Source organism: Argopecten irradians, chromosome 8 (assembly GCF_041381155.1).
Source record: "Argopecten irradians isolate NY chromosome 8, Ai_NY, whole genome shotgun sequence".
NCBI classification, from domain to species: domain Eukaryota; kingdom Metazoa; phylum Mollusca; class Bivalvia; order Pectinida; family Pectinidae; genus Argopecten; species Argopecten irradians.
The window spans coordinates 32,463,791-32,488,789 of NC_091141.1; the positions used below are offsets into that span (position 1 = coordinate 32,463,791).

At 33.5% G+C, this 24,999-nt stretch overlaps 1 protein-coding gene across 18 annotated transcripts in view; it reads left to right on the forward strand.

Moving 5' to 3' along the window:
* The window catches only part of LOC138330122 (epidermal growth factor receptor kinase substrate 8-like), a 68,432-nt gene that overhangs the window by 19,263 nt on the left and 24,170 nt on the right, over positions 1 to 24,999 (forward strand). For 14 of the 18 annotated variants that reach the window (XM_069277504.1, XM_069277498.1, XM_069277500.1 and 11 more), the window contains 14 exons: positions 8,140 to 8,220; positions 8,680 to 8,807; positions 10,077 to 10,244; positions 11,067 to 11,128; positions 12,213 to 12,265; positions 16,508 to 16,678; positions 17,922 to 18,025; positions 18,571 to 18,703; positions 19,217 to 19,305; positions 19,703 to 19,941; positions 20,516 to 20,681; positions 21,015 to 21,196; positions 24,099 to 24,209; positions 24,548 to 24,623. In XM_069277504.1, coding sequence (XP_069133605.1) covers positions 8,140 to 8,220; positions 8,680 to 8,807; positions 10,077 to 10,244; positions 11,067 to 11,128; positions 12,213 to 12,265; positions 16,508 to 16,678; positions 17,922 to 18,025; positions 18,571 to 18,703; positions 19,217 to 19,305; positions 19,703 to 19,941; positions 20,516 to 20,681; positions 21,015 to 21,196; positions 24,099 to 24,209; positions 24,548 to 24,623 — 1,763 coding nt within the window. Of the gene's footprint in view, positions 1 to 1,013; positions 1,596 to 8,139; positions 8,221 to 8,679; positions 8,808 to 10,076; positions 10,245 to 11,066; positions 11,129 to 12,212; positions 12,266 to 16,507; positions 16,679 to 17,921; positions 18,026 to 18,570; positions 18,704 to 19,216; positions 19,306 to 19,702; positions 19,942 to 20,515; positions 20,682 to 21,014; positions 21,197 to 24,098; positions 24,210 to 24,547; positions 24,624 to 24,999 lie in introns of those variants that run through there. The other 4 variants (XM_069277515.1, XM_069277516.1, XM_069277507.1 and 1 more) reach the window with 4 other exon arrangements.

The following is a 24,999-nucleotide window of genomic DNA, read 5'->3' on the forward strand; positions in this document are numbered from 1 at the left end:
GAAAACAGAGGTAGGTAGCTGCAAAGCTATGCAAATTGATTTGTTACATAATTTGACTTGATCGATTGCCAGTACTGGTAGCTGGTATTTGAAACCTGAAGTAAATGATTAGAGCATTAGCGTTCATAGGGTCAAGGTTTAAAACTCCAATCAAATTTGAACCCAGTTCAGAGTTCAAAGTTTTTTATTAAAGGCAAACATTTGAAGGAATAAGAGAAGTGTATTACATAATTGGCTACTGATAAATATATGTATGCAACAGTTAGAAAGCATCAGTCTCGTAAATGGAGGGTTCTGGTTTGAATCCTGATCTGACTACGGTTTTCTCACCTACTTCACAATAGTAATTAGTACAAGCTTGCTAGACATTGAACGCATTATGAGAATTTGTTAAAAATTATCAAGTAAATTCAAGGCCTTCCAATACAATGAAACTCATTTAATTTAATCAAATAAACAAACAAACAAACTAACTTACTAACTTAATTTGAAATCATTTATATTGATTTACTGTCTTTCTGCGTGGTTATATTGAAATGAAATCTGAGTGATTTGAATAGATTTCACTTTCTCCAAGGACTTCAGTATATATATACCGATTATAAAACCAGGTTCCAATGTTATCAAATCTGTGTGTCGGTAATCTGTTCCGCATCAAATATATAACTTCTGGCTGATGAAATAATTCCTCACTGCATACATCAAGTAAAACTAAACACACCAGGTGAAAAAATCTTCATTATCTTGTACTGTCACCGTGAACTGCCATGGACTGCACTTTGTACACATGCATATGCATGGAAATGAAAATGTTATTGTTGAAAAGTGAAATAGAAAATTATTGTTAAATTACTTCCTATATGGAGATAAATAACCTGCAGTCCTTGTATTATGTGTTTAGCAGTGTATACTACAGAGTACACCTCTGACATAACACACAGCCTGTATCATTACATTCCTGTGTGTTTGGTACATAATTGAGTAAGCCATTTCTTCTGTAAGCTACTGGATTAGATTAGAGTGTGTGCATCTGTCTGCTGTGGGCAGTGTAGCTAGTATGTACAGGAGTTTCACTGCTTGGAGCTAGCTAGATCGAGGAAGCTAGGAGCCCAGTATGACAAGCTGATGTAAATCTGTTGGTCAGGATCGGGATAATTCAGAGATTGTTTACGAACAAGGATTACTACGAAGATTGATTACAAGTTTAATACTACTGGCACAGCAATTTAGGATTTAAACAATCTGCGGAAGGCTGGTACATTCACATTGCATCAAAAATGGCAGATATGGATGGAAAAGTCATTGTAAAGTTTCAAGTTGATAGTTGATGAAGTTAATTAACATGTGATGTGTTGCTATGAAATGGTGGTATGTAGAGATACAACAAGCTGGACAGTACAACTTTGTTGGCCAAGCTTCCGCAGGCTGGACATAAAAACTTTGTTGGCCAGGATTTGTTTATCAGCGCTGGAAGGTGATCTACATGTGTGGATTAAAGTTTCTATTTCAAAGGTGAAGGGCTGGTGTATATATATCACTTGAGTGTCTCTAACTCCTAATTCTGCTGCAGGTGTACAACTAATAGGTACAGAAAGGTATGTGCATCAGGTGTAAAATATACAGGTGTAAAAACTGATACAGTCCCTGGTGTTGATAATGATGGAAACTATCTCTGTCTATGATCTATTTATAAATACTATTTAGTGAATGAAATCTCCAGCAGAAAGTGATATACACTGTATTTGTAGGTTAGTGTTATTGATATACATTCCTGGAATGTGCAATAAAACTACATACCGATGGAATTTATAACTGATGGAAAGTCAAAAATGCGTTTTAAAGTGCACAATAGCAAGTAATGTACAATTGAATGCCTGAAGTTTTGTAGATTCTTTTAAGATATTCTGGTTTATTTGATCAGGGGCCGCTTGCAGTGGCCACGTGGTTAACATATCACCATAAGTCCTTCATCTCTGGGTCATGAGTTAGAAACCCATGTAGGGGAAATTTCTAGGTACTGAGTATAGGTCACTGATTTTTCTCCAGGTACTACGGCTTCGCTCCACCTAAATCCGACACATTCTTATTGCATTGTAGCATCCTATGGCACTGAAATTCAAAACTGTACAAATATTAGGGTTGCTTGAAACCCTTTATTCAGAAATATTTATCACAGATTTCAAATTTTCACTGAAGCTTATTCCACTATATATAATGTAAATATGGTTGGTATCAAATAAAGAGAATTAATACAAATTAACATACCTCGGTCACCTGCTGCACAGGTAAATGTTAAGAAGAAATGCAACTGCTTAATTAATTGTCTTTGAAAGTCTAAGCAATAATATACTTAAAAGTAAAAGTCTTAAAACTTCTCAAGTGTCACAGATTTAGCTCACTTTACAGAAATTCCTGTGTCCACAATCCCACATGACATTTTAACTCTACTCACCGATTAAGCATAAAGGAAAGTCAGGGTGGTAACATAGTAACTGAAACCAGAGCCTCAAAAACCTCAAATATGTGTACTATGTTATGGCTCCAGAAAGTTAATCCAGAAATGTGATCCGTATACCAAACATCTCATTACAGTTTTGGTAAAAAATAAAACATAGATATATAAATATATAGTTTATTGGAAATGCTCATATTTGTTGTGATAAAATTTTGTTGTAAATTTTTTTCAATGTTATTTTTTGAAAATTGAAATATTCTGAACTTTTAAACAACAGTAAAGCAGCTACATGTGTCAGCTTTTTAATGCCGTATTAGACCCAATAAGGGCCCCATCCTATTGTGCCCCACCCCAGTATTGGCTGAAGCTATGAAAGCGGTGTAGGTTTCTCAGTTTGATATTGCTTGTAAATTGATTAACGGCATTCTTTTGTGCAATAAGTTTGTGGAACGTTGCCCAAATATGGTCCTATTTTTAAGAGCCCCTTCATTTTTCGATTTTTCAAGTGCCCCGGGCGCTTATTGGGTCTAAGACTATACAGTAAAAGGTTTGATATATAGAATCTGCTTCCTGTTTTAATACATTCCATTGTTATGTTTATAGTGTAGCATTCCAAATAAGCCTTATTTGGGCTGGAATTTGTATTGTTAATAATATTTTTTTATTCCAATGATTCTATAGACGCTGCTGCAGGTATGCTATTAATATGCATACAGTATTGCCAAAGGCACACTGTTGCACACTACATATAGCTGACATTAATCAAATTGTAAACCATATACATGTACATGTAAAACACATATTTTTGATGGCAAAATCCACTACACGTGGACTTAGGACGGAGTTTACTGAAGGTCTGATTTCCACAAATAATGTGGGTTTTTTTTTTTAATAAGTCAACTGGAAACAAAGGCACTGAAGCCAACTCTACCCACTGATCATTAGTTTGAAAAGTTGGGGTGGTAATATAGTAACTGCATGACACCAGAGCCTAAAAAATCACTGGGCTCGGCTGTTTTTGGGGCCGAAATCGGCCCCATTCCCATCTAAAATACCCATGTTTTTTCACAATTCATCAAGCTGATTTTCACAATCGCCTTTGAGTCGAAAAAATGAAAACGAAAGATCACTTAAGAAAACTTAAATAATTAATGAGCAGAGAAAACTTAAATAATTAATGAGCAGACATGTTAACCCTACCGATTCTGGCAGAAGTCTACCGCTTTTGAGGCTGATATTCTGCCTACCGCTTTAATATCCAAATATTCCGATTTCTGCAAAACATCGTCTCAATTTTTTTCTTCGAATTTCTGAATTTTTTAGTCGGTTTGGGCTGCCATGGTGGCTTCAAAATGCATACCAGACTGAGTAGGGGGACTGGCTTCATAATTAAGTAAACAAAGGAGGTGTAAACACTCCCTGACCAACACCTACTGATGCTAATTAGCAGCCTGGGGCTAGCTCCACCTTGGCTTGGTAGTGTCACTTGCTTATTTCACGTACGCGTGTTTAGTGTAACGGTGTGTATTACGTAGGCCTACCGTAAGGAAACAATCATCTGGCTTTTCAATAAATTTTGTGCTTAAAACTAGTTAGCATCATTTCAAAAACAACAACTACTTATAATGAAATGATTTACTCACATTTTTAATGTGAAATAGGCATACAGTGTCTGCTGAAAGTCATAAACTTTAATTTGCAATCGTAATGGCCGCCATTTTGGAATGGGGTGATTCTAATAAAGGAGCCGGATTTTGGTATATTTCTCAGGATATCACTGAAAAAAAAAAAAAAAAATTCAGGGTGATTATTTCTCTAGATTATTGGTGTAAATTTTAGAAACAAATATTTGTATTTTTACTTGCATAAATCAAAAGAAAATGAGTCAAGTATGTATTACAAAAAAAAATGGAAAAAAAAAACACAAATAGACAAAATGTATAATTAAAAAAGGTGATAAATAGCATTGAAATAAAAGTATAAAATGTATTTATTGGCATTTTTCATCTTCTAAATGTAATGTAAGCCTTAATTAGCATTTAAAAAAATACAAAATGAGCCACCAATGCAAAGCTTATGGTGATAATTAAAGTTAAATCATAATTTGTTTACAAAATATGTTTTTGTAATTATTTAGCATATTATTGATATTTATATATCTCTGACGTGTCACGAAAAAATGCTGCGTGTAATGCTACCGCTTTTGAGTCAAAAATCTACCTCTTTTTGCTCACCAAAGGTTAACATGTCTGTAATGAGATCGTCAAACTTCTAAAATATTAGTAGAGAAGTATAAAATTGAAATGAATGGCTTTAAATAAATCAAGTTTTCAGTTGTTTTTGGTTTATTTGACAAATTCCAATTTTCACAATTTTGGTCAGTACCGTGATTATTTTCACAATTCTGAAGGACCTATATGCAGCAACATTCACACAAAAGAGAGAGAGAGCCTTGTAAGCTGATCTACCTGATGTCTAGTGTTGGTTAGATATACAGATATGTGTAATTTCTTGGAAGTGCTCGGATTGAAATTTGTTGTGATAAAATTTTGTCCTTTACTGGTATCCAGAAATATGTGTTTTTACCCAATGTCTCGTTATAGTATTGCTATTACCCATCTGTCATACGACTGTTACAACAATGACATTAGACATTGAAAAATACAAGATGGCGACCTCAGAGATCAATGTCATCAGGCGGGTTGTCCGCAAATAAGACTCCACCACTTTGACCTTTATTTCTTCTCTGGGTGGGGGGTCTTATTTGCGGTGAAATACGGTATATATAGATATGCAAATGAAAATAAAAAGTGCCCTGACTTTTCGTGAAAAGTTTTTGGTCTAAAATTTTAAAAAATGAAAACATCCTTAACTTTTTAACAACAGTAAATTGTAAAAGCAACTGAGCTGTGCAATAATTTAACAAATAAAACATGTAGATATGATAGATTTTAGGGATATACAATGTATTTTTTTTTACCCTTTCACCACTGTATATCATAATGGACTCGTCCATATCAGTGCATTCATGGTAGAGTCTACTAAAGTTACATAGGGGTGAAAGAGTTAATTTGTAGAATTAAGTGACCTAATTTATATATATCATACAGGTGATTTATAATATATATGTATAATATATATAATACAGGTGATTTGTAATATATATGTATAATATATAATACAGGTGATTTATAATATATATGTATAATATATAATACAGGTGATTTATAATATATATGTATAATATATAATACAGGTGATTTTTAATATATATGTATAATATATAATACAGGTGATTTATAATATATATGTATAATATATAATACAGGTGATTTATGATATATAGTTTAGTTGTCTGACAGTGGAGAATATATATATGTCACCACGTTTTTGTCCTAGAAGGTGAAATACTAACGGGCAAAACAATATGGAAAATGCATAAAACTGATGTCAGTCATGCATTTTATCATACAACATGCCACAACATTAAAAATGCATTTAGTGGTGACAGATGTGCAGAGAGAAGACACATTTGATTTAGTCATGCATGTTAATTACACAAATTATTACAACAAAAATGAAGGTGAGACGAAAACATATATTGTATGTATGTATGCATGCATGGAAAAAATGCACAAATAACAGCCAATCAAAATACTTACAAAATCTGTGAAATGGATGATGGAATATAAGACCAATCAAACCTTTGAAAATGTGCGAAAGGAGTGAATATACAGCAAATCGAAGCACTTCAAAAACGCATGGAAGAAATGATTGAATACATGATAATAGCCAATCAAAACACTTAGAAAATGCATGGAAGGAATGATGGATGAATATAGACAATCAAATTACTATCAATATATACATCAATTATTCAGCCAATTAACAGACACCAGTGCTAAAAGCAATGAAAAGGAAATTTTATTTGTGATGTCAGTACAAGGAAAAATGTCATCATTTTGTTATTTAAAACCCCCAGGGCAAAATTATCATAATCAAGCAAACTACATGTATATACATAAATTTTAGGATTAAAAAATGTGACAGCTCTTTACCTTGAAATTATTTTCAAATGTGCCGATGTAAATTTTGAATTGGTGCATATGATGTGCTAAAAATGAAAAATTGTTTCAAAAAATAAGGTCTTAAATACTTTTTTGAATAAATGAATGTCAAATGCCAGACTAGGTGAAATAGTTACCTCTAAATTTGAATAATAAGCTGTTCCGCCCAGAGAATTTGAAGGGTTTATTTCTGTGTGATCTCAATCAGAAAGCCTGTAGATTCAATCACCACATTTCATGTGTTATGTAACAGTTCAGTTTTATTGCAAGAACACTTAAGGAGGTCTTCAAACTTGCTATTTTTGGCACATCGACACCTGAGTCAAGGAATTTACCTGAACTTAATTAACTTTTGTAATTTAAATTTTGCGTTGAGCTAGCATTGTTGTGCCTGACTCATACGAAGTTGTGTTTCATTGTTTATATGCACTATATACAGCTGTGGTGACAGCTGATGATAGCTAGCTCAGTATACATTTTGTATATAGGGACATTTCCTAGGCAGACATGTTATTTGTATACGGTACATGGTGAACTGATGTATATGTAAGCCTAATGGTGTCTGTCACCAAGTTTCCTCAGGGAATAATTGACTTACCAGGAGTATGTTTCACTTTCATGTCTACCAGGTAATAGGTATAGTCCAGATCAATATCAGAAAAATGAAAAATTATGTCTTCTCTCCAACAAGATTCTAAGTGAAGTTACGGCTCCTTCACCTGGAAGGGTTTCTCTATTGTCCTAAAAACTATATTGTATACACAGGGACTTGGTGTATATCTCCTATGATTCAAAATGAAATACACTACTTATCCAAGGGTCAGATCCTAAAAATCCAGTATATTTACCAAGTTTGTTTGAAATTGTTGTGGGCTAGCTAAAAATTAGTGGTCAATCATCGTTTATTGTTGGTATTTAAAAGTCAGTAGAACATCCGGCTAGTGTCTTTAGGTTCTGAGTTTGAACCACCATTCTTGATGCTGCTCTCACTCTCTTCTGTTAATATTCTGCCTAATGTGCAGAAAAAGTGAAATTATATCTACATATGGGATATGCATTTAACACATTCACCCCTGAAGACAAATTTGAACTCATTTTATTCTAAAGCTAGAACAATTCTTTGAGGATTTTCATGGGTAAATCAGTTGAACTCTTGACCACAGTTGTAAGCTGATTTGATAGTGATGACACAAGATTTATGTAAGGATTGATCACATGATAAATACATTATTCTGTAATCACCTTGCAGATACAGATATTGATAGGACATGGTTGATTGATTTTGATGACGTCTGACCTTAAAGGTTGAGAGGTCAGACAGGAAGTGTCCCTTGGTCAGTGTAGATGTTTTCACAGATAATGGTCAGTTTAGACACATATACTGGACATTGAACTTTCGCCAAGTCTACTCCAGTCCTTGTTTGTAAGATGTTATGGCCCGATTCTGGCCAACTCCAGGCAATATCATGGTATCTGATTATCATATATAGTCTTAACTACTAAACACTGTGACATGCTTGTTGTATGTATATACCATACAGTATTCGTGTTGGACTGAACATCACATGAAGTTTGACAAGAGAAGCTGGTTAACATGTTTGTGTTTGGATGTTTTAGAGCAACACAGTATGGACAGTCGACCCGACCACATCCAGGGCTTCGAGGTGGATCACCTGGCCACATACACATCCCGATCAGGTAAGAATGAACCCAGGTAAAACTTGTACAGGTGTATGGAACAAAATTCAGGGAACTCCGCACAGTGGAGAGATAGAGAACATCTTATTTGCTGTAAACAAAGATAAGTATTATGCCAGCTTTGACTATTTTGACAAATATGTACAGAAGACCTGAGTTGCGTATATAGTTATACCGACCACCTCTGTATAAAAACTACCTTTAATAAGAACCACTTTCTTGAGGCCATATAACACCATTGACCTGTGTATGAAAACCACATGGCAATGAAGGCAATTGGGTGGTCTTTGTATAAGAGTTAAAGTCTGTATTTTAAGGTCACCTTTTCCTTAGTCACATTTTCTTTGACCGTCCAGTAGTTTTATATAGACAGGTTTGACTGTATAGTAAGACCAATTTATCTTTGGCCTTTCAGTATTCTTTATATTTTCATATTAAATAAACATTTGTATGTGTCAGGTCCCATGAGTGTAGAGGATGGCCTAAGGAAGCTGAAACACATGGAGAACACGACCGGAATCTGGACGATGAGATGTGAGATGGTCGTGGAAGCCAGAGATATCGTTATTATAGACAAAGGCAACGGGGTAAAGTTTGGTTTAATTCCTCACATGTCTTTAGATAAAAATTTAAAATAAAGGATTAAGGCAGGACGGGCATTGACACTAACGATTCCCTGAATTTGTAGATATTAATATTTGATTACATCTTTTGAATAGATAGTTCAAATGTCATTAGAACAATTTGACATCAGTATTTTTAGAGCTTCTATGAAAATTATGATTTACAAAATGATATCACATTGAACTCATTCCCCCTGAGATTTCACAATGGACTGCTTTAGTGTTTTATTTTGAAAAGCCCAGGGCCCAGTTGTTCAAAAGGTGATTATAATATACAAATTTTGCAGAATTTTGTTAGATTCTTAGAAAATCCATTCTTTACTTTCTTGCTAATTTTAGTGAAGAAATAATCACAATTTTTTTAGCAAATCAGAAATCAAAATTTCTCTAATCATATGATTAAAGGCCCAATATCTGTATCTTTCTTATTTTTGTCATGATTTAGAAGAATGTTGAAAAAAAATTCTGTCGAAAATAATGCAGACAGGACTAAATCGAAGTCAAGATGAGCGAGAATGATTCGGAATTTTTTGATAAAAATCAAATACATATTAAACATCGCTAGGTGGGTCCCACTTAGTCAAACAAGCCAAAGTTTGCCGACATTGTAAAGTCGTTGCCCAGAACGTCATGTGACTACCATAAATACGTAACGTCTGTCTGAACTCTTCCGAAAATGGGTCGTGAACTTTCAGACTTCTGTTCGGCAATAATCGTAACTTCTACGGCGACCAGTTTAAAACGAAGGCATGTTAGCATGTATCGACTTTCAACAACTGCTGTACCAAAGTTATTAAAAAAATATTATAAACATTCTCGATATATCTTCTGTATCAACTACATCTACGAATACTAACAATATTGGAGTCAAATTTAACTTGAATTTTTGTTGATAGTTACGTATAGTGTGGCTTTATGCTAACCATGTTTTGAACAACTGGGTCCTGATCTGTCTTCAAGGTTGTATGAGTGTCATATGTAACATGCTATGGTATCATGATCAGCTCAGCAATGATAGTGCACTTCAACAACATAAAAACATGTAAACAACATACAAAAGTTTAACAAAGTACATGAGTGAGTAACAGAAGAAATACAAATAGATGACACGTTTAAAGTATTTTGAATTGATTGATTTGATTGGTTGAGGAAGAACAAGAGAGATTCCAGATACAAACTATCTTATTTATGTCATGTTTAAGGTATTTTGAAATCAATTTATTTCATTTCCAGGAGGAACAAGAGAGATTCCAGATACAGACCGTCCTGGAGCCTACAGCTGTGGTGGACGACAAAAATCACGAGGTCTACTCCAACCTGATCTTGTTCACAGTTAAAGAGGATCCCAGGAATAAATACTCACCCACAGACATGCACATCTTCCAGAGCACAGATAAAATGGTAGGATATTATACTAAATCATTTAATAATTTATCACATAAATATAACTGGCCCGTCCAGCCATGTCATGAATATCATAAGACACATGTGTAATAACACTATTATGACGTCACATGTAATTTTGACGTCATAATCTGTATATGACGTCACATGATTGTCTCGGTAGACGGAAACGTTGTGTCTGAGGCGGATTTCTGCTGCTTTATATAGAGTCGAAGTTTAGATTTTTACTTGTATATCTATTGATAAAAATTATGCATGTGATAAATAGAATCTTACACTCGTGACTATGTGATGTGAAATTTATCAAACAAGTTCAATAATTTGATTTGGCATATCAAATTATTTAACTCGTTTGATTAATTTCATATCACATAGCAACTCATGTATGGTCCCCTATATCTCAAACTCCCTATTAATAGCACAAATATTAATCTGTTACAGGTATAGAGGGTCATTTGCTCTGGAATTCCACTGTAATACAGATAATGTAAATTAGGGGGTGGCAGAGGGGTCCAATGTTTATTTTATTTCACGAATTTTGCAATCCAATTTATTTCACACAAAAATCATCTTCGTGAACTGATATCTACATTATTTATATATATTGATAAGAAATATTGTTTAAATTTTAAATCTGTAAACGTTAATCTTCATGAAACTTGCAAAAGTGGCAAAACTTTTAGCTGTCGATTTATAGCAGTTATTTAGTGACCAATTTACCTCTTACAATTATCCTTAATTGGCCTGTTGTCATGAGAACACATATACATGTGATATAAACTGGAATGTAGTTTATCTCATGATATTATTTTATTTCAGGCTCCAACAATTGTAGATGAAATATTAGCTGCTAAGGAGGGTCGGCGACGTCCAAATTATGGGTGAGGTTTAAAAAAAAAATCAGGCTTCTAGTTTATAGAATTTGACAAATTCAATATCAGGCTTTAGGTTTATAAAACTTGACAAATTCAAAATCAGGCTTTGCGTTTATAAAAATTTGACAATTACGCTTTATACAATTAAAGTGAATCATTGGGCAAAGGGAGGATGAAGTCGGAAAAATGGTGGTAATATGTCCTGTATAATTTCTTATGAAATAGAAAAATAAAATTTCATGTCAAAATTGCTTTGTATGTCCATGTTGACATTTTCACGCAGCCTCGCTTTCAAAGATTTAGACAAATTTATTTTTATAACAGTGCTAAATTTACACTGGCTTTTCAATCATTTCAATTGTCAAAACTGGACAGTATAAGCTAAGACTTGACTGTTGTTTTGATATGTAAGGAAGGCCAAAAAACACATTTAGACTGGTTTTCTTCACCCGACTATTCACTTTAAATATGCCATACAGGGAAACAGTTACCTTTTAACTATTGTGACTGGATTACTCTCTGTGATAAAGAAATACATCCTTATCTTCACTAAATACTTTGGCCCATCAGCATACTCACCTTTTCCTCTTGATAATGTTATCATGTATCTAAACTGAATAAAACCCTGTCAATATCTAAAGTATTTTTAGCTGTATAAAGTATTTTCCTGCTTTTCACACAAGTGGTTCTGCTTTCATATCTACCGATAATCAAGTAATTATGTAAATCACTCAAAGTTTGCATGAGTTGAAGCAGTTACTAATATTATTCAGGTGTTTCAAGTAGGAAGTAATTGCCCAAGTAAAACTTCCTTATGTTTTGTTATTTGGGTCACTAGCACTGCATACACGACTTAAATCTATAATCATTTGATGTTTGGAAGATTTGCTTTGACTTTATTAAACAACATTGAAAATACCTACACAGTACCTGAAACAAAAGACAAACATTCTAGTAAAATTCTTTAAGTGACACCTCAGTCATAGAACTGTGAATATGATGGATATTACATGTGAAAAAGAAGATGGGAAGTTCAATAAGCTCTGACCATGAGATTGGTATGTATAAATCTTTGATATTGATTTTTCAGCCCTAATGGTGTTCCTCCGAGGCCCCAGGGACCTGCGCCTAACCCTCCCTATGGTATGTGTAAAAAGATAATCTAGTCTGTATGCATTCACTCCTGAAGACATATTTAGACTCTTCTAAATCAAAGACTAGACCAGTCCATTATGAAATTTCAGGGGTGAATGAGTTAATTTATCTTGATTTCTGATTTTTTTTTTTATATAATTGAAAAGTTGCTTCCTCAGTTTGTTTGTAGTTCTGCCTTTTAAAGTTTTAAACTTCATTTGGATGCTATTTCTTTTATTTCATATTTTGATGTGAATGGATGTTTCTTTTATTTCATATTTTGATGTGAATGGATGTTGATCAAAGCATGCCTCTTTTTAATGTAGATTTTTCCGAACTATTATAATCTTAAGTCGTCAGCATTTTGTTTGCATGGAAATTTGATGCATCCATATTTTATCTTTGTTACTTAATTTAGTTTCCTCTTCAATATTAACAGTTTCTGTAGTAGATACAACTTATACTATAGATTACAAATATACCTGTATTAGTAGATGGTTCAGATTAGATATATTTTGGTACTAACATATTCTAAATGAAGCGCTTTGTAATTTGGCGATAAATTTACGAGGTAAAAGATGTGAAAACTTTTCAAAACAAGCATTAATCTGTGAAAACTGAAGATTTTTGTGATCAATGACTCGAGCTTGGAATGTACTTTTGTCGTATTCATCAGATAGTTGGCCAGCAAAGGCATATACCGTATTTTCCCTAATGAGGGCGCCGGGCGCGGGTAAATGACTGAGGGGGGCGCGGTTATTTGAGACCATTTTTAGATGTTTTTTTCTGAAACAGACTATAGTCATCTTGCTTTTAGTTTCGTATTTTTCTGAAACTTATGATAACCAACTTTCGTTTTGAAGTCAAGTAAGTATTGAAATTACATAATAATGAAGAAATGTATGCACCAGAAGTATTAAACATTGGTTAAATATGTCTGTTTCACGGAATTTTTGCATTTCATGCTAGCCTGTTTGTTTACCTTGCGTACACAAAATGGCGGACGGTGCTTTCGATCGCAACTTTCGTTTTGTGGCAGATGGGGAATACCGACAAGAGCACACAATAAAATGCTTAGAAATGATAATATTACTGTTAGTTAGGAACCTTTATCATAGATATACAGTAAGTATTCATAAAACCTGTACAGACATCGCTAAAATGTTGTTGCCAGTTAGTCTTCATCCATACACGTGTGTGGGACATTCAAGTGACACGTTTTGTTTTAACATGGCGTTCTCGCTATTTCTATGTGTAAATACTTGGCAAGTTATTCAGTGCAATAAATTTAGTGTTTATAAAAGCTGATAAGATATCTGTTAAGCATCAGATTGATGTAAAACTGTATTTCATTAGCGTCTGCAGAGACAAATCGTCACAATCTGGCACTAAAATTGTATGAAATTAGTTGATTTTTTTCAGCAAAAAACGTGGGGGCGCCCTTATTAGAAGAGGCGCTCTTAATAGGGAAAATACGGTATTTACTATACAGTACTACAAAGATAAAGTAGTAGACTTTCAAAAAGAAAACCACTGAACTTATTTCTTGATACATTTTTGGGTGTCAATTTTTCAGACTAGGTTTTTCAGACTAAGTCTGACTTAACTTTGTTTGTGATATGATAACTTTTGCTCTGTGCATTCATTGTGCAATTTTTCACATGTGAAAATTTTTACATATTTACGGAGATTGTCCTTGCAGCAAATAATTAAACTGTTATAGTGTTTTTCAAGCAAATTAAAGCAATATCTTTATGAGGACTGAATGTAAAACTTAAGAGTTTAAGTTTTGCATTCTAGTAGATGTTTTAACATAGAGTACTTACCTGTTGCTAACTTTTTTGAAGGCGGGAGTCGTTGGATCGGTAAAAACATGGGCAAGTCGTACTTTAGCTATTCTCCCTTGGGTAGATCCTACCCTAGTGGAGGTCGCCAGTACTCTGCCCGCAGCAGTTACGTAGGTACGGGCAGCTCAAGGTCATGGTCCCCACCCTTCAGTCAAGGTCATGTACAGATGTGGTCAGTCTTGTCGGTCAACAACTGGACATACCCTTAATCTTAAATGAATTTAGAACAATATGAACTGTTTTGGCTCTCTCATCTATTTGGATATAGTGGACCACCAATTTTCCGGACGCCAATGGTCCAGAAAACTCTAAGTCTGGACTGAAATGTTAGGGAACAGGTTACTGTAACATTTCATATTGGCCAAGAACATAAATTTTAGCAGTTTGGAAAATTCCTTTTCCTAACAATTTTGGCTGGGATCAAAGGTGTCTGGATTATCGAGGGATCACTGTATATGTTTTCTGTCAAGAGTTTCAAATATAGTTGCTGATTTTTAGTAAGACTTAAAAAGAAAATTATCTATTAAAAAAGCAAATCTTTTGGAATATTTTTGAATCAGAATAATCTATTTTTTATTTTTCACAAAAAAAAAAATATTCACAAAATAAATCTGAGGATAACCTTTTCTATTTGATTGCCTGGTAAAGTTGATATGACTGTTGGTCACTGATGAGCTGTCATGGCCGGTCAGTCTGAAGGGGGTGATGACCTCTGTGAACAAGCTAGTTAATTAGCATGTGTGGGGTTATATAGGGTCCTATATTACATATATCTATCGTATATGAATATTCATACCCAAAAACTAATGAGTGCTAATGAATATTCATAAGCTACAACAGTAATTGATATTCATTTTAATGAATATTATTACTTAAGTTTTTATTTAGTTGGGTTTAACTCAGTCTTTCTTCACTTAAATTTACCTCTTTGAAGCACAACCATTCTAATTCCATTTTTGCGTTTAAAAGGAATTACAAAATAGAGAACGCTGCTTGAATTAGATAGTCACTTACGAATGAGAGAAATTGCTTTCAAGAATTAAATCTACTTATTATTTCAGAAGCAATTCAGGTGCCATTGATTGATTGATTGATTCATTCATTTGTTAAATTCATTCATCCTTAATTCATTCCTTCATTTAATCATTTAATATTTTCCGAATTATTTTTTTGAAGATAGAGCTTTGAGAATAGATATTTAGATACTTCATTACTTCATTTTACTCAACATGCACTGTCACTTTATATAATTGATAGAAACCTAATTAAAATATATCAATCTTATCAGACTAATAATTTTATATTGTATCAAGATAACTGGTGATTATAGCTAACATTATTCTCTGTAGAATTATCATAATATGATATAAAGTTTACTCCAAGCCTATTTGCTCTTGGGTTAGTGGTATACCTCTGTGTTCTATCAAATTCTAATACTTTCCTCATACTAAAATATCATTCTGGCATCTATATCAAATCTGTATATTTTCTTTTTAAACACGCACAAAACTGTCTTTTAGATAATTTGAGAAATAATCCAATGTTTTATATTATTTAGAATTGTATGAATATTTTTGAAATCTTAACTTGAATATTATAGTAGACAATTTATTTAACTCGAGTGAAATTGTGTGTTATACCTGTTTACAAGTCAGAATTTTGATAAGAGAAGGAAAGTACGTCAGTTGCAGAATGCATTTCATTATCACAAAATATGGTTCTGAAATAAATAATAATTGACAAGGTATGTTAATAAACTTAAATCATGTTTTATTGTCATTCCATTGTTCTGTATCGCATTCGCTGATGAAGAACTATGCCGGTAGTGGATATATACATAGCAGCATGTAAACTGTATGGCTGTATTTATATAATGCTAGCATTTTACAGCAATTCATGAACAAATTCTTCAGTTAATCATGAATATTATACTATACTGTATATATATCTTTTCCTTTAAATATATTATTATATAAAAATACTTACTGAAATTCAAAAATATTGAAAATATTGTCAAAATCCTCTTATACTAAGTTGAATGCATTTACAGTCTGTGTTAGATATGCTATAACTAGAGTTTTGTTAATAGACTATTTTGTATGTGAATTTTCCCTTCTTGAAAATTGAAACTCCTGATATCAGGGCTACAAGCACATTGGTGTTAACAGCTAAAATGTAGAAGAGCATGCAGTTTTTACCTTTAGAGTAATATTTCTTTGTAGAGTTGATTTTTTGAGTGGTCTTCCATTGTAGAGTTGACTTTTTGAATTATCTCCCTTTGTAGAGTTGACTTTTTGAATGATCTCCCTTTGTAAAGTTGACTTTTTGAGTGGTCTCCCTTTGTAGACAGTCTGTGTTGACTATATATGTAGATGATTGATTGTGATTTGCCTGATGTTTTTAGACCCTCCTCAGTCTCACCAAGTCTCCAACAGCTATCAGTCGTCATCCAAGACTTGGGTTGACCGAGATTTCCAGAATGCCACCCTGCCGGATTACGGTGGCGGCGGTAGCCAGAATGCCACCCTGCCTGATTATGGCGGCGGTAGTACTGTGGCTAACTATGCCAGTTCCAGTGAGTGGAGAAATGCTTGTAGGGGCATGTAGAGATGTAATGAAATTGGTATCTACAAGTCTTTGTTGGGAGGGAATTGCAGCAGCATGTTGTACTGATGGTGTTACTACAATCGGAATATCAAAGGCATTCAAAAGCATGCATTAATGAGACTTGATCCAGTGACCAATATTTGTGTGTCCGCCATGTTCTTACATTTTCAGCTGGCTTAGTGCATCACAAAGTGATTAATTCTGGAATATTTCCAGCTTGTTTAAACTGAATAACAGGTTATTTATATATTGGTGATGTGAAATTGTCCAGAGCTGATCATGACTGCAGATTGTTTGTGTTGTTCGTAGCTGGTACAGGGTTTTCGTAAACATGTTTAAAGATATGTCTTAGTTTTTATACGAAAAGGGGAATGCATGTGTCTGTCATCACACTATATATGCCATGCAGCTGTGTTAGAAATACCTGTTTTGCATGTAAAGTAGATTTTTACAACGGTCATGTCTTCGCATGTGTGTATAGAAAGTTAGTCTGTGTTTGTGAATAATCAAGTCGTGTTCACCTAGATGTTTGATCACTTGATTGTCTGGGTCACTGTGATGTTTGTATTTTAATCATCAGGAGCATGGTTGGAGCAGTAAATGTGATGGGTCACTAAGTGCAGACATTTCAGTGTCATTTGTTACCATGTACCATTTAATGATTTTACAAAAACATATTGAACAAATATATTTATAATTGCTTCATCATGTTTCTTAGTAACATCAGCAAAAAGAACTAGATTTTTTTGTTCATATGTTCATATGAGATGAAAATATTTTTACTCTCCATGTATTGCTAGTAAACACAGTGTTGCTATTATAAGAGTCCCCAATAGATAAATGATTGTCATGATCAAGGCATACAATTTCTGATTTGGTGATCATTTTATTTACCTTTACCTTTTGCATTTACCTGTAATATTTGCGTTTCCCTGTACGTGTATCTGTACTTACTTGTGTTTATTCGTACTTCCAAATGTTTACCTGTACATTCTTATTTTATTACCTGTACTTCAATGTTTTCCTGCAGCACTTCCCTGTATATAATTGTACTTCCATATGTTTACCTGTAATTTCAAGTGTCATTGCCTGTACTTCTATGTGTTTACCTGTACTTCTATATGATTACTTGTATTTCTCAGTGCTGTCACCTGTACTTCCCTGTATTTACCTGTACTTCCCTGTATTTACCTGTAATTATCCTGTTACAGGTGTGAGTCAGAGACAAGGACTTAGCCAGTCTATAAACCCACGTGCATCCTACTTGCCAAATATGGAGGACTCGGGACAGAACGAAGAGCTAGAAAAGGATGTGGTATGTAACCTAGTCAGAAAGACAGACATGGAAGTGTTTTATCAGCATGTAAAACCTCATCCTCAATATTCCAGGGGTTACTTTCACTATCGTTATTAACAACCCTGGACTATGTCATAGTAAAACTGCAGGCAGTCGAGGAGAAAAAACCTGACCAATAATCACAGGCCTGTATATATAGAGTTTGCATGAAGATTATGACATCCAACTTCAAAGCCACACATACAGTCACCACAGTGTACCGTTATTCAAATCTTTTGATGTACATCAAAGGTAAAAACTGCCTGCTATCCATTATTTTACACATAGCCTTCATTTTTGCTATGACATATACCAGGTATGGATATATCAACAGTTTTTGTTTAATTTCTAAAAATAAAATAGTAACCCATGTAATATCAAGGATATTGAGACCTTAGAAAGTCACCCATTTCAAATTAATTTTAAGCTAGTGAAAGTGAAAATGAAATATATCAATATTGATAAGCCTGTTTTTAGTACATATATGTATATTTATACCAGGAATCTTTTGTTTGTTTTTGTAGCACTTGCTTAATTGCTCTTTCGACGACATAGAGAGATTTGTCTCTCGTCTCCAAGCAGCGGCTGAGTCATACAAAGAACTTGAAAGACGCAAACGGGAACGTAATGCCCGGAGGCACAAAACACGTGGAGGAGGTAAGTTTATCTATAGAATTTTTATCGTTTAACTTGGTATTGTCTATTACCGTGGCCAAGATGACTGAGTGTATAGTGTCTATACACCATTAGCCCTCCACCATAGAACAGTTGTCAGATACTGACTGTGGTTTCATTTTATTCCGGAATATATTATTGTCAGATGTTAAAAGACTTGGAATATGGGGCTTTTGAGATCCTAAAATGACATTAGTAAAGTACAATTTACCGTCGATTAATTTCACCTCCCAGTGATTATGACATCATCGTGTTTTATGTGATTTTTGTGACGTCATAATCACCGTATTTTACCCACGTCATTTTGGGATCCTGAAACCCCCGTATTGGCTGTTGGCGTTCCTCTACCTCCTAAGCTTGGTATATCCTTAGACAATCTTGTCTTTAACAATCTTTGTTTTTAACGATAAAATTAAAATAAACTATTTATAGGTTGTTTTATCTAAATTCTATTTATAAACCTAACGTACATACTTTGTTTGGTATTGTTTTCAGAGGGATTATTGAATATGAAAGCCAGACCTCCACCTGCAGAAGATTTTGTCGACATTTTCCAGAAGTTTAAATATGCCTTTAATTTGTTGGTAAGTATTTCAATACTTAAAGGGGCATAACTCTAATAGAATTATTGTTACTAAATGATACTGAAATAGGGAAAAATCACTGATTGTACAGAAATTTATAAAACAAGTAATGATGGCAAAATATAACATTATCTGAGTACTGATTTTGACTCTATAAGTGCCAAAATAAGATCACCACTAAATATCTACATTGATAGTATGCAAATTTTGGGTCCATTTAAGTGAGCATCTTTAGCATATTTAGTCTTTTGTTTTTTATCCAAACATTCTTTTCCACAACTGTATAATTCTACAATGTTGTGCTTTACCAATAGTCAGATGACTTTTAAGGCTCACAGGCCTTTTGTTTTTTAATTAATTGATTTAATTAAAAAAAATTTAATTATTTTCTTTACAGGCTAGACTGAAGGCCCACATTCATGATCCTAATGCCCCAGAGCTTGTGCATTTCCTGTTCACGCCGTTAAGTTTAATCTTCGAGGCCAGTCGAGACCCGATCCACGGCGGAGCTGATCTCGCCAACCACGCCAGATTCCCTCTTCTTTCACCAGAGGCTAAACAACTCCTCCTCAACTGCTTAACCTCTAAAGAACTTGAGCTGTGGCAAGCCTTGGGCCACCACTGGACAACAACCAAGTGAGTTATCTCCCCTGTCGTAAAATTTGGTAAATGTGATAAGGGAAAGGGGAGTTTAGATTTAATGCAGGAAGCCAAGGACATTTGCAGCCTACAACCATTTCTAGTTTATTTGAATCAATAAGTATTTCATTCTCAAGCCAAGAAGTGATTTGATATTCTTCATTTTCTGTTGTTCTGAAACTACTAGTTTCAGTTTTCATGAGATTCTTCCTTTGAAGTATTGAAACACTAGGATAACTGCATAGTATTACACATTGTAATAATGCTCTGGAAAAAGCTATCAAAATAGTACTTGAATCAGTGAAGAAATAGTGTTAATTATTTTCAATACAAATTCAATATAGAGTCTAACACATCAATAAAGACCAACCAAGGGACAGAAGAAAATACTTTCTATAGTCAAGTAAATCTTATTCATTCTTGTGGTCAAATTATGTTCCAATTGGCCATTTGGTATCTACTGCCTAGATATTCATTTATAAGATAAACTTAATGTTGTATACTATTTTACAAGAGACTGATATTATTACAAACTAACCTTTGAACTTTGACCTTATGTTTATGACCTTAGGGACGAATATCATGGTCCAGTAGAACAGTACAATCCGCGGTTCTTTAATGGATGGACGCCTTCCCCACCCGTCGCGTCTGACCACCACAGAATGATGATGGAGAATGCCGTAACAAATATGGATCATCAGATAAACGCAAGAAACAAGGCTCACCATACACGTGATGTAAGTCTCACTTGGTACAATCCTGTAGCCTTTCTCTTGTGTTAACTCTTTCCGCACATATTATTTCCGGATTTCGTCCCCGGATTTTGTCCCTGGAAGAACTTAAATAATACAGATAGTTATTAGTCTCCCTCTGGAATTTCTTCCAGAAAATAACAGACTTCATGTGCAGTACCTTATTTAATTTAAATATTCAAAGGTTAGTGTAATCATTTACACATTTGATCCCTTCTCCTTCAAAGGCTAAAGCAGTGTATTATGAATTTTCATCAGTAAATTAGTTAATTTGCTCCCCACATGGCCATGTGTTTATCTTATTCATTTGTTGTTTAGGTTGACGACATAATGATGCCGTACCCTCGACCTGATGGCCGGAGTTTCAGACCCGTGGAGCAGCCCGAACCCGAGGATATGTATGCAAGGTCAACAAAGCCTTCATCACAGCCGCCCCCCGGGGCCATACCAAACACTAACGTAGCACAGTACCAGCAATATGTTGAGAAACACATTGATAGGTGTGGGGCACGTCTTTACTTCTTATAGCCAACAGTCGCTCATTTACACCACAACAGTGTTACTGGCTGTCGAATCGAGTCTTTGAAAAATCTATATACTGTACTGTAAACCTACTGTATTTTGAAGCTACAAAATTTTCGCAATTTCAAATTCAAATCAAGTTTGAGGAGATCAATTTTCATGGATTCAAAACCTGAAATTAAATATCCGTCAATATTATCAATGTACATAATAATTAGGGGAGATAAATTTTCATGAATTCACCATAATTTGCAAAAATTAAGATAGTAAATTCCTGCCAAAGAATGTTGGTTAACAGTATGTGGGACAAAATTGTTAATATCGTCAAAAAAAAAAAAAAATGGCCTGCTGGGAAGGCAAGAGAAAAGTAATGGCAAAAAAAGAAAGCAAAATGGATTTGCTTCGTTTAATTTTCAGTTTTAATTCATTTGCAAAATATTTCTTCCTGAATTTATCTGTTATAAAATGATTGTAATGTCTTTTCAACAATGTTGTGATGCTGATAACTGGGCGACTGTTTGGACATCTGTCCATTGTTATGAACCTTCTCAACATTAAGGCAGGCTTAGATTTATATGTGGTAAAAGCAAAGGCCATGCTTATAAATTGATCTGTATAAAAGAAGAATTTAGATAGTAATAATAAGTATCATTTTCCAGAAAAGAATATTTCAAATATTCTTATCATTCTACGAAGCAAAGATATATTCTAAAATAATAACCTCTACCTAACTCAGTGCTTTGGTGGTAATTAACTTAATCACCCCTGAAGACACATTTCGACTCTTCTAAATCAAAGACGAGACCAGTCCATTATGCAATTTCAGGGATGAATAGGAAAGACAATTTATTTCAAAGAAATAAAAAAAAAATATTTTGATTAAATGTGAATATTACATTTGACTAAAAGTTTTAGTAACATGTGACAATACAATAGAAACCTGCTGTAGGGACTTTTGTAAGTATTCAACGTTTCAAGAGATAATTCAACGTTTCAAGAGATAATTCAACGTTTCAAGAGATAATGGAAGGCTTATGCAGCCAGTGAAATGTTGAGGTTGTTTGTTTACAATACCGTTTAATTTACTGTTTTTACACACATTTTAGATATGACTTGTACATATATCATCCGTATTTATGAAAGGCAAAAGCCGTGCAAAATTTTAGCATTATGATTTTGATAGCATTTACTGATCACTTTTTGTTGTTTTGAATTTCAATTTTAGAATAAAATGTGTGTAATGAATTTTGTATTATCTATATCTACCTAAAGATTTATGTCTTGTAACAGCCTGTATTGTTTGTGTTGTTTATAATTTTTCACATATATTTCTGTATGAATAGATATGTCTGCAGGTATTATAACATATGTTTTTAAAAGCAAAACCTTACACCATGAATCAGTCAGAAAGAACATTTCATTATCATTAAGTCAAATCTTAGCAATAAATTGACTTATTCACCCCTGAAATGTCATAATGAGCTGTTCCAATATTTGAGTTAGAAGAGTTCAGATATGTCTCTAGGGGTGTGTAAGTTAAATCTAATTTTGAACAGACTTTTGTATTAGACAAACTTCTCTGCTTCATGGATTGGTTTTGCTTGCATCTATCATTGTATGATTTTGTATTTGCATGTGGATTATTTTATAACTCATGGACTTGGACTGCAATTTTTTAAAAGAAGGTTAAAAAAAAATCTTAATTTCAAATTAAAAACTGAAAGATTTTGACCATTTTTCATCAGAGAATTACTGAATAGCATTTTGAGATTTGTCATAGATCATGCAGTTCCAGGTCCAGGGTTGGAATCTTCATTTGCTCTATTTTAATTCTAATCAGATGGTAGCTTGATTTGGTTTTATTCTAAAATATATAATGTAATAATAACAGGAAGTGGCAAATATTACACTAGTCTATCTCTAACTTACAAAATGTCTATTGTCATAGTCTATCTCTTAACTTACAAAATGCCTATTGTCATAGTCTATCTCTAACTTACAAAATGTCTATTGTCATAGTCTATCTCTAACTTACAAAATATCTATTGTCAAGCCATACTGAAACACATTTGGTTTTGTGCCTCCTTGTTGTATGAAATTAACACTTCAATACAAACAGTGCCTCTCTTATAATCAGCGTAACCCATCTACTCATAAAGTTTAACCCTGTCATCCCTGTATTTTCATAATGAACTGTTCCTGTTTCAGTACAGGAAGAGTTCAAATTTCTGTACAGGGGTGAAATATGCTGAAATATTTCTGGGAAAAAAATTGGCGTAAGAAAAAAATAAATTTGAAAGGTTAAAATCCATGAAATATATTTAATTCAAATTTTTTTTATAACATGCATGTATCCATATTCTGCTCTAACTTACATAATACAAACTGGTACAGCACATCTTAATAACACATTTTGATATTAAAGCCATAGCGCACTTCAATTATTTTTGAAAGAAACACATTCTGCATCATACAATAGAACATTTCTTGAAATAAGGACAAAGTAAGAGAAAAAAAAGCATGCTCATTTCATGGAGATAATCACTTGATGTTGCAGAATTTGTTTTCTTTATTTCAACATTACTCAGAAATAGAATGAGTAAATGTCTAATCAGTATATTAAAAGTCAATTCCTCATAAAACATCAGTGAAAAATAAGAGTGATATAATGCTTCCTTGCTATGGATTTAACATAACTGATTTATTTTAAGAAATGAAATTTGTTTTTTTTTGGTAATTTTTGCTTTTAAACTTCTGCTTTATGATTTTTTCTGGATTTTTGTTTTCTTATTTTGTGGCAAGGACAATATGTCATCAAATAGAAATGACAAGTTGGTGTATATGAGTATGTAAACTTATGGTGTATTTTTTCTTTTATAGAAATACACGAATAAATCAGTCTTCACGACCCAGTCCAACCCCAGCCAAACCAAAGAACAGACAAGAGGAAAACCTTCAGTTTGCCAAGGATCTACAGAGTCAAAACAAAATGTATGTTTACCAATTAAAAACTTAACTTTAATTGTATTATTTGAAACTTGCTTTTCTTTTGCTTTGCTTATTTGTGAGAATATTTCACTTAATGTCAGAAAAGTCAAAAGTTGCACAACACACTCTTAGAACATTTGTGTCTGTTATAACCACATTGACTTAAAGTTCATTATTAAGTCTTCAAGTCAAGGTCAAAATAAATGTCAAAATTCGGCTGTAGAGGGCAGTTTTTATGAGATTTTAAACATAGGCTTGAACACGGCCTTTCAAGCTTTCTGAATTGATTCTCTGTCTTTATATTTATACAATGATGCATAATGATGTTCTTATTTTTCTAGAATGTATGAGATTGTACACGAGCGAGAAGGACGAAATGAAAAGGAGATTACCGTCCAGAAAGGAGACATTGTAGAGGTATATCACCATTATTTAATGCTTCACAATATCATTGATTTACATTACTGTCTAATGCTCTGTATCAATTAACATATCCTATAAAAAAGATTTGATTCACAGCACTTTGAAATTTAAAAAAAAAAAACAATTGACTTTAAATTCCAGGATTTGTGTCTATCCTATAACTAAGAATGAAATGAATTTAAACTGTTTTAGTTAGTGATACACTTCATTAAAAACTATTTTTACTTTCATTACATAGATGATGCTATGAGAACTTACTTTGATTTATTCATTTTCATGACAAGAGAGAATCCTATTTATTATACCGTATTCGACCCAATAAACGCACAGGGCATTTAGAAAATTGAAAAAAATGAGGGGCGCTTTATAG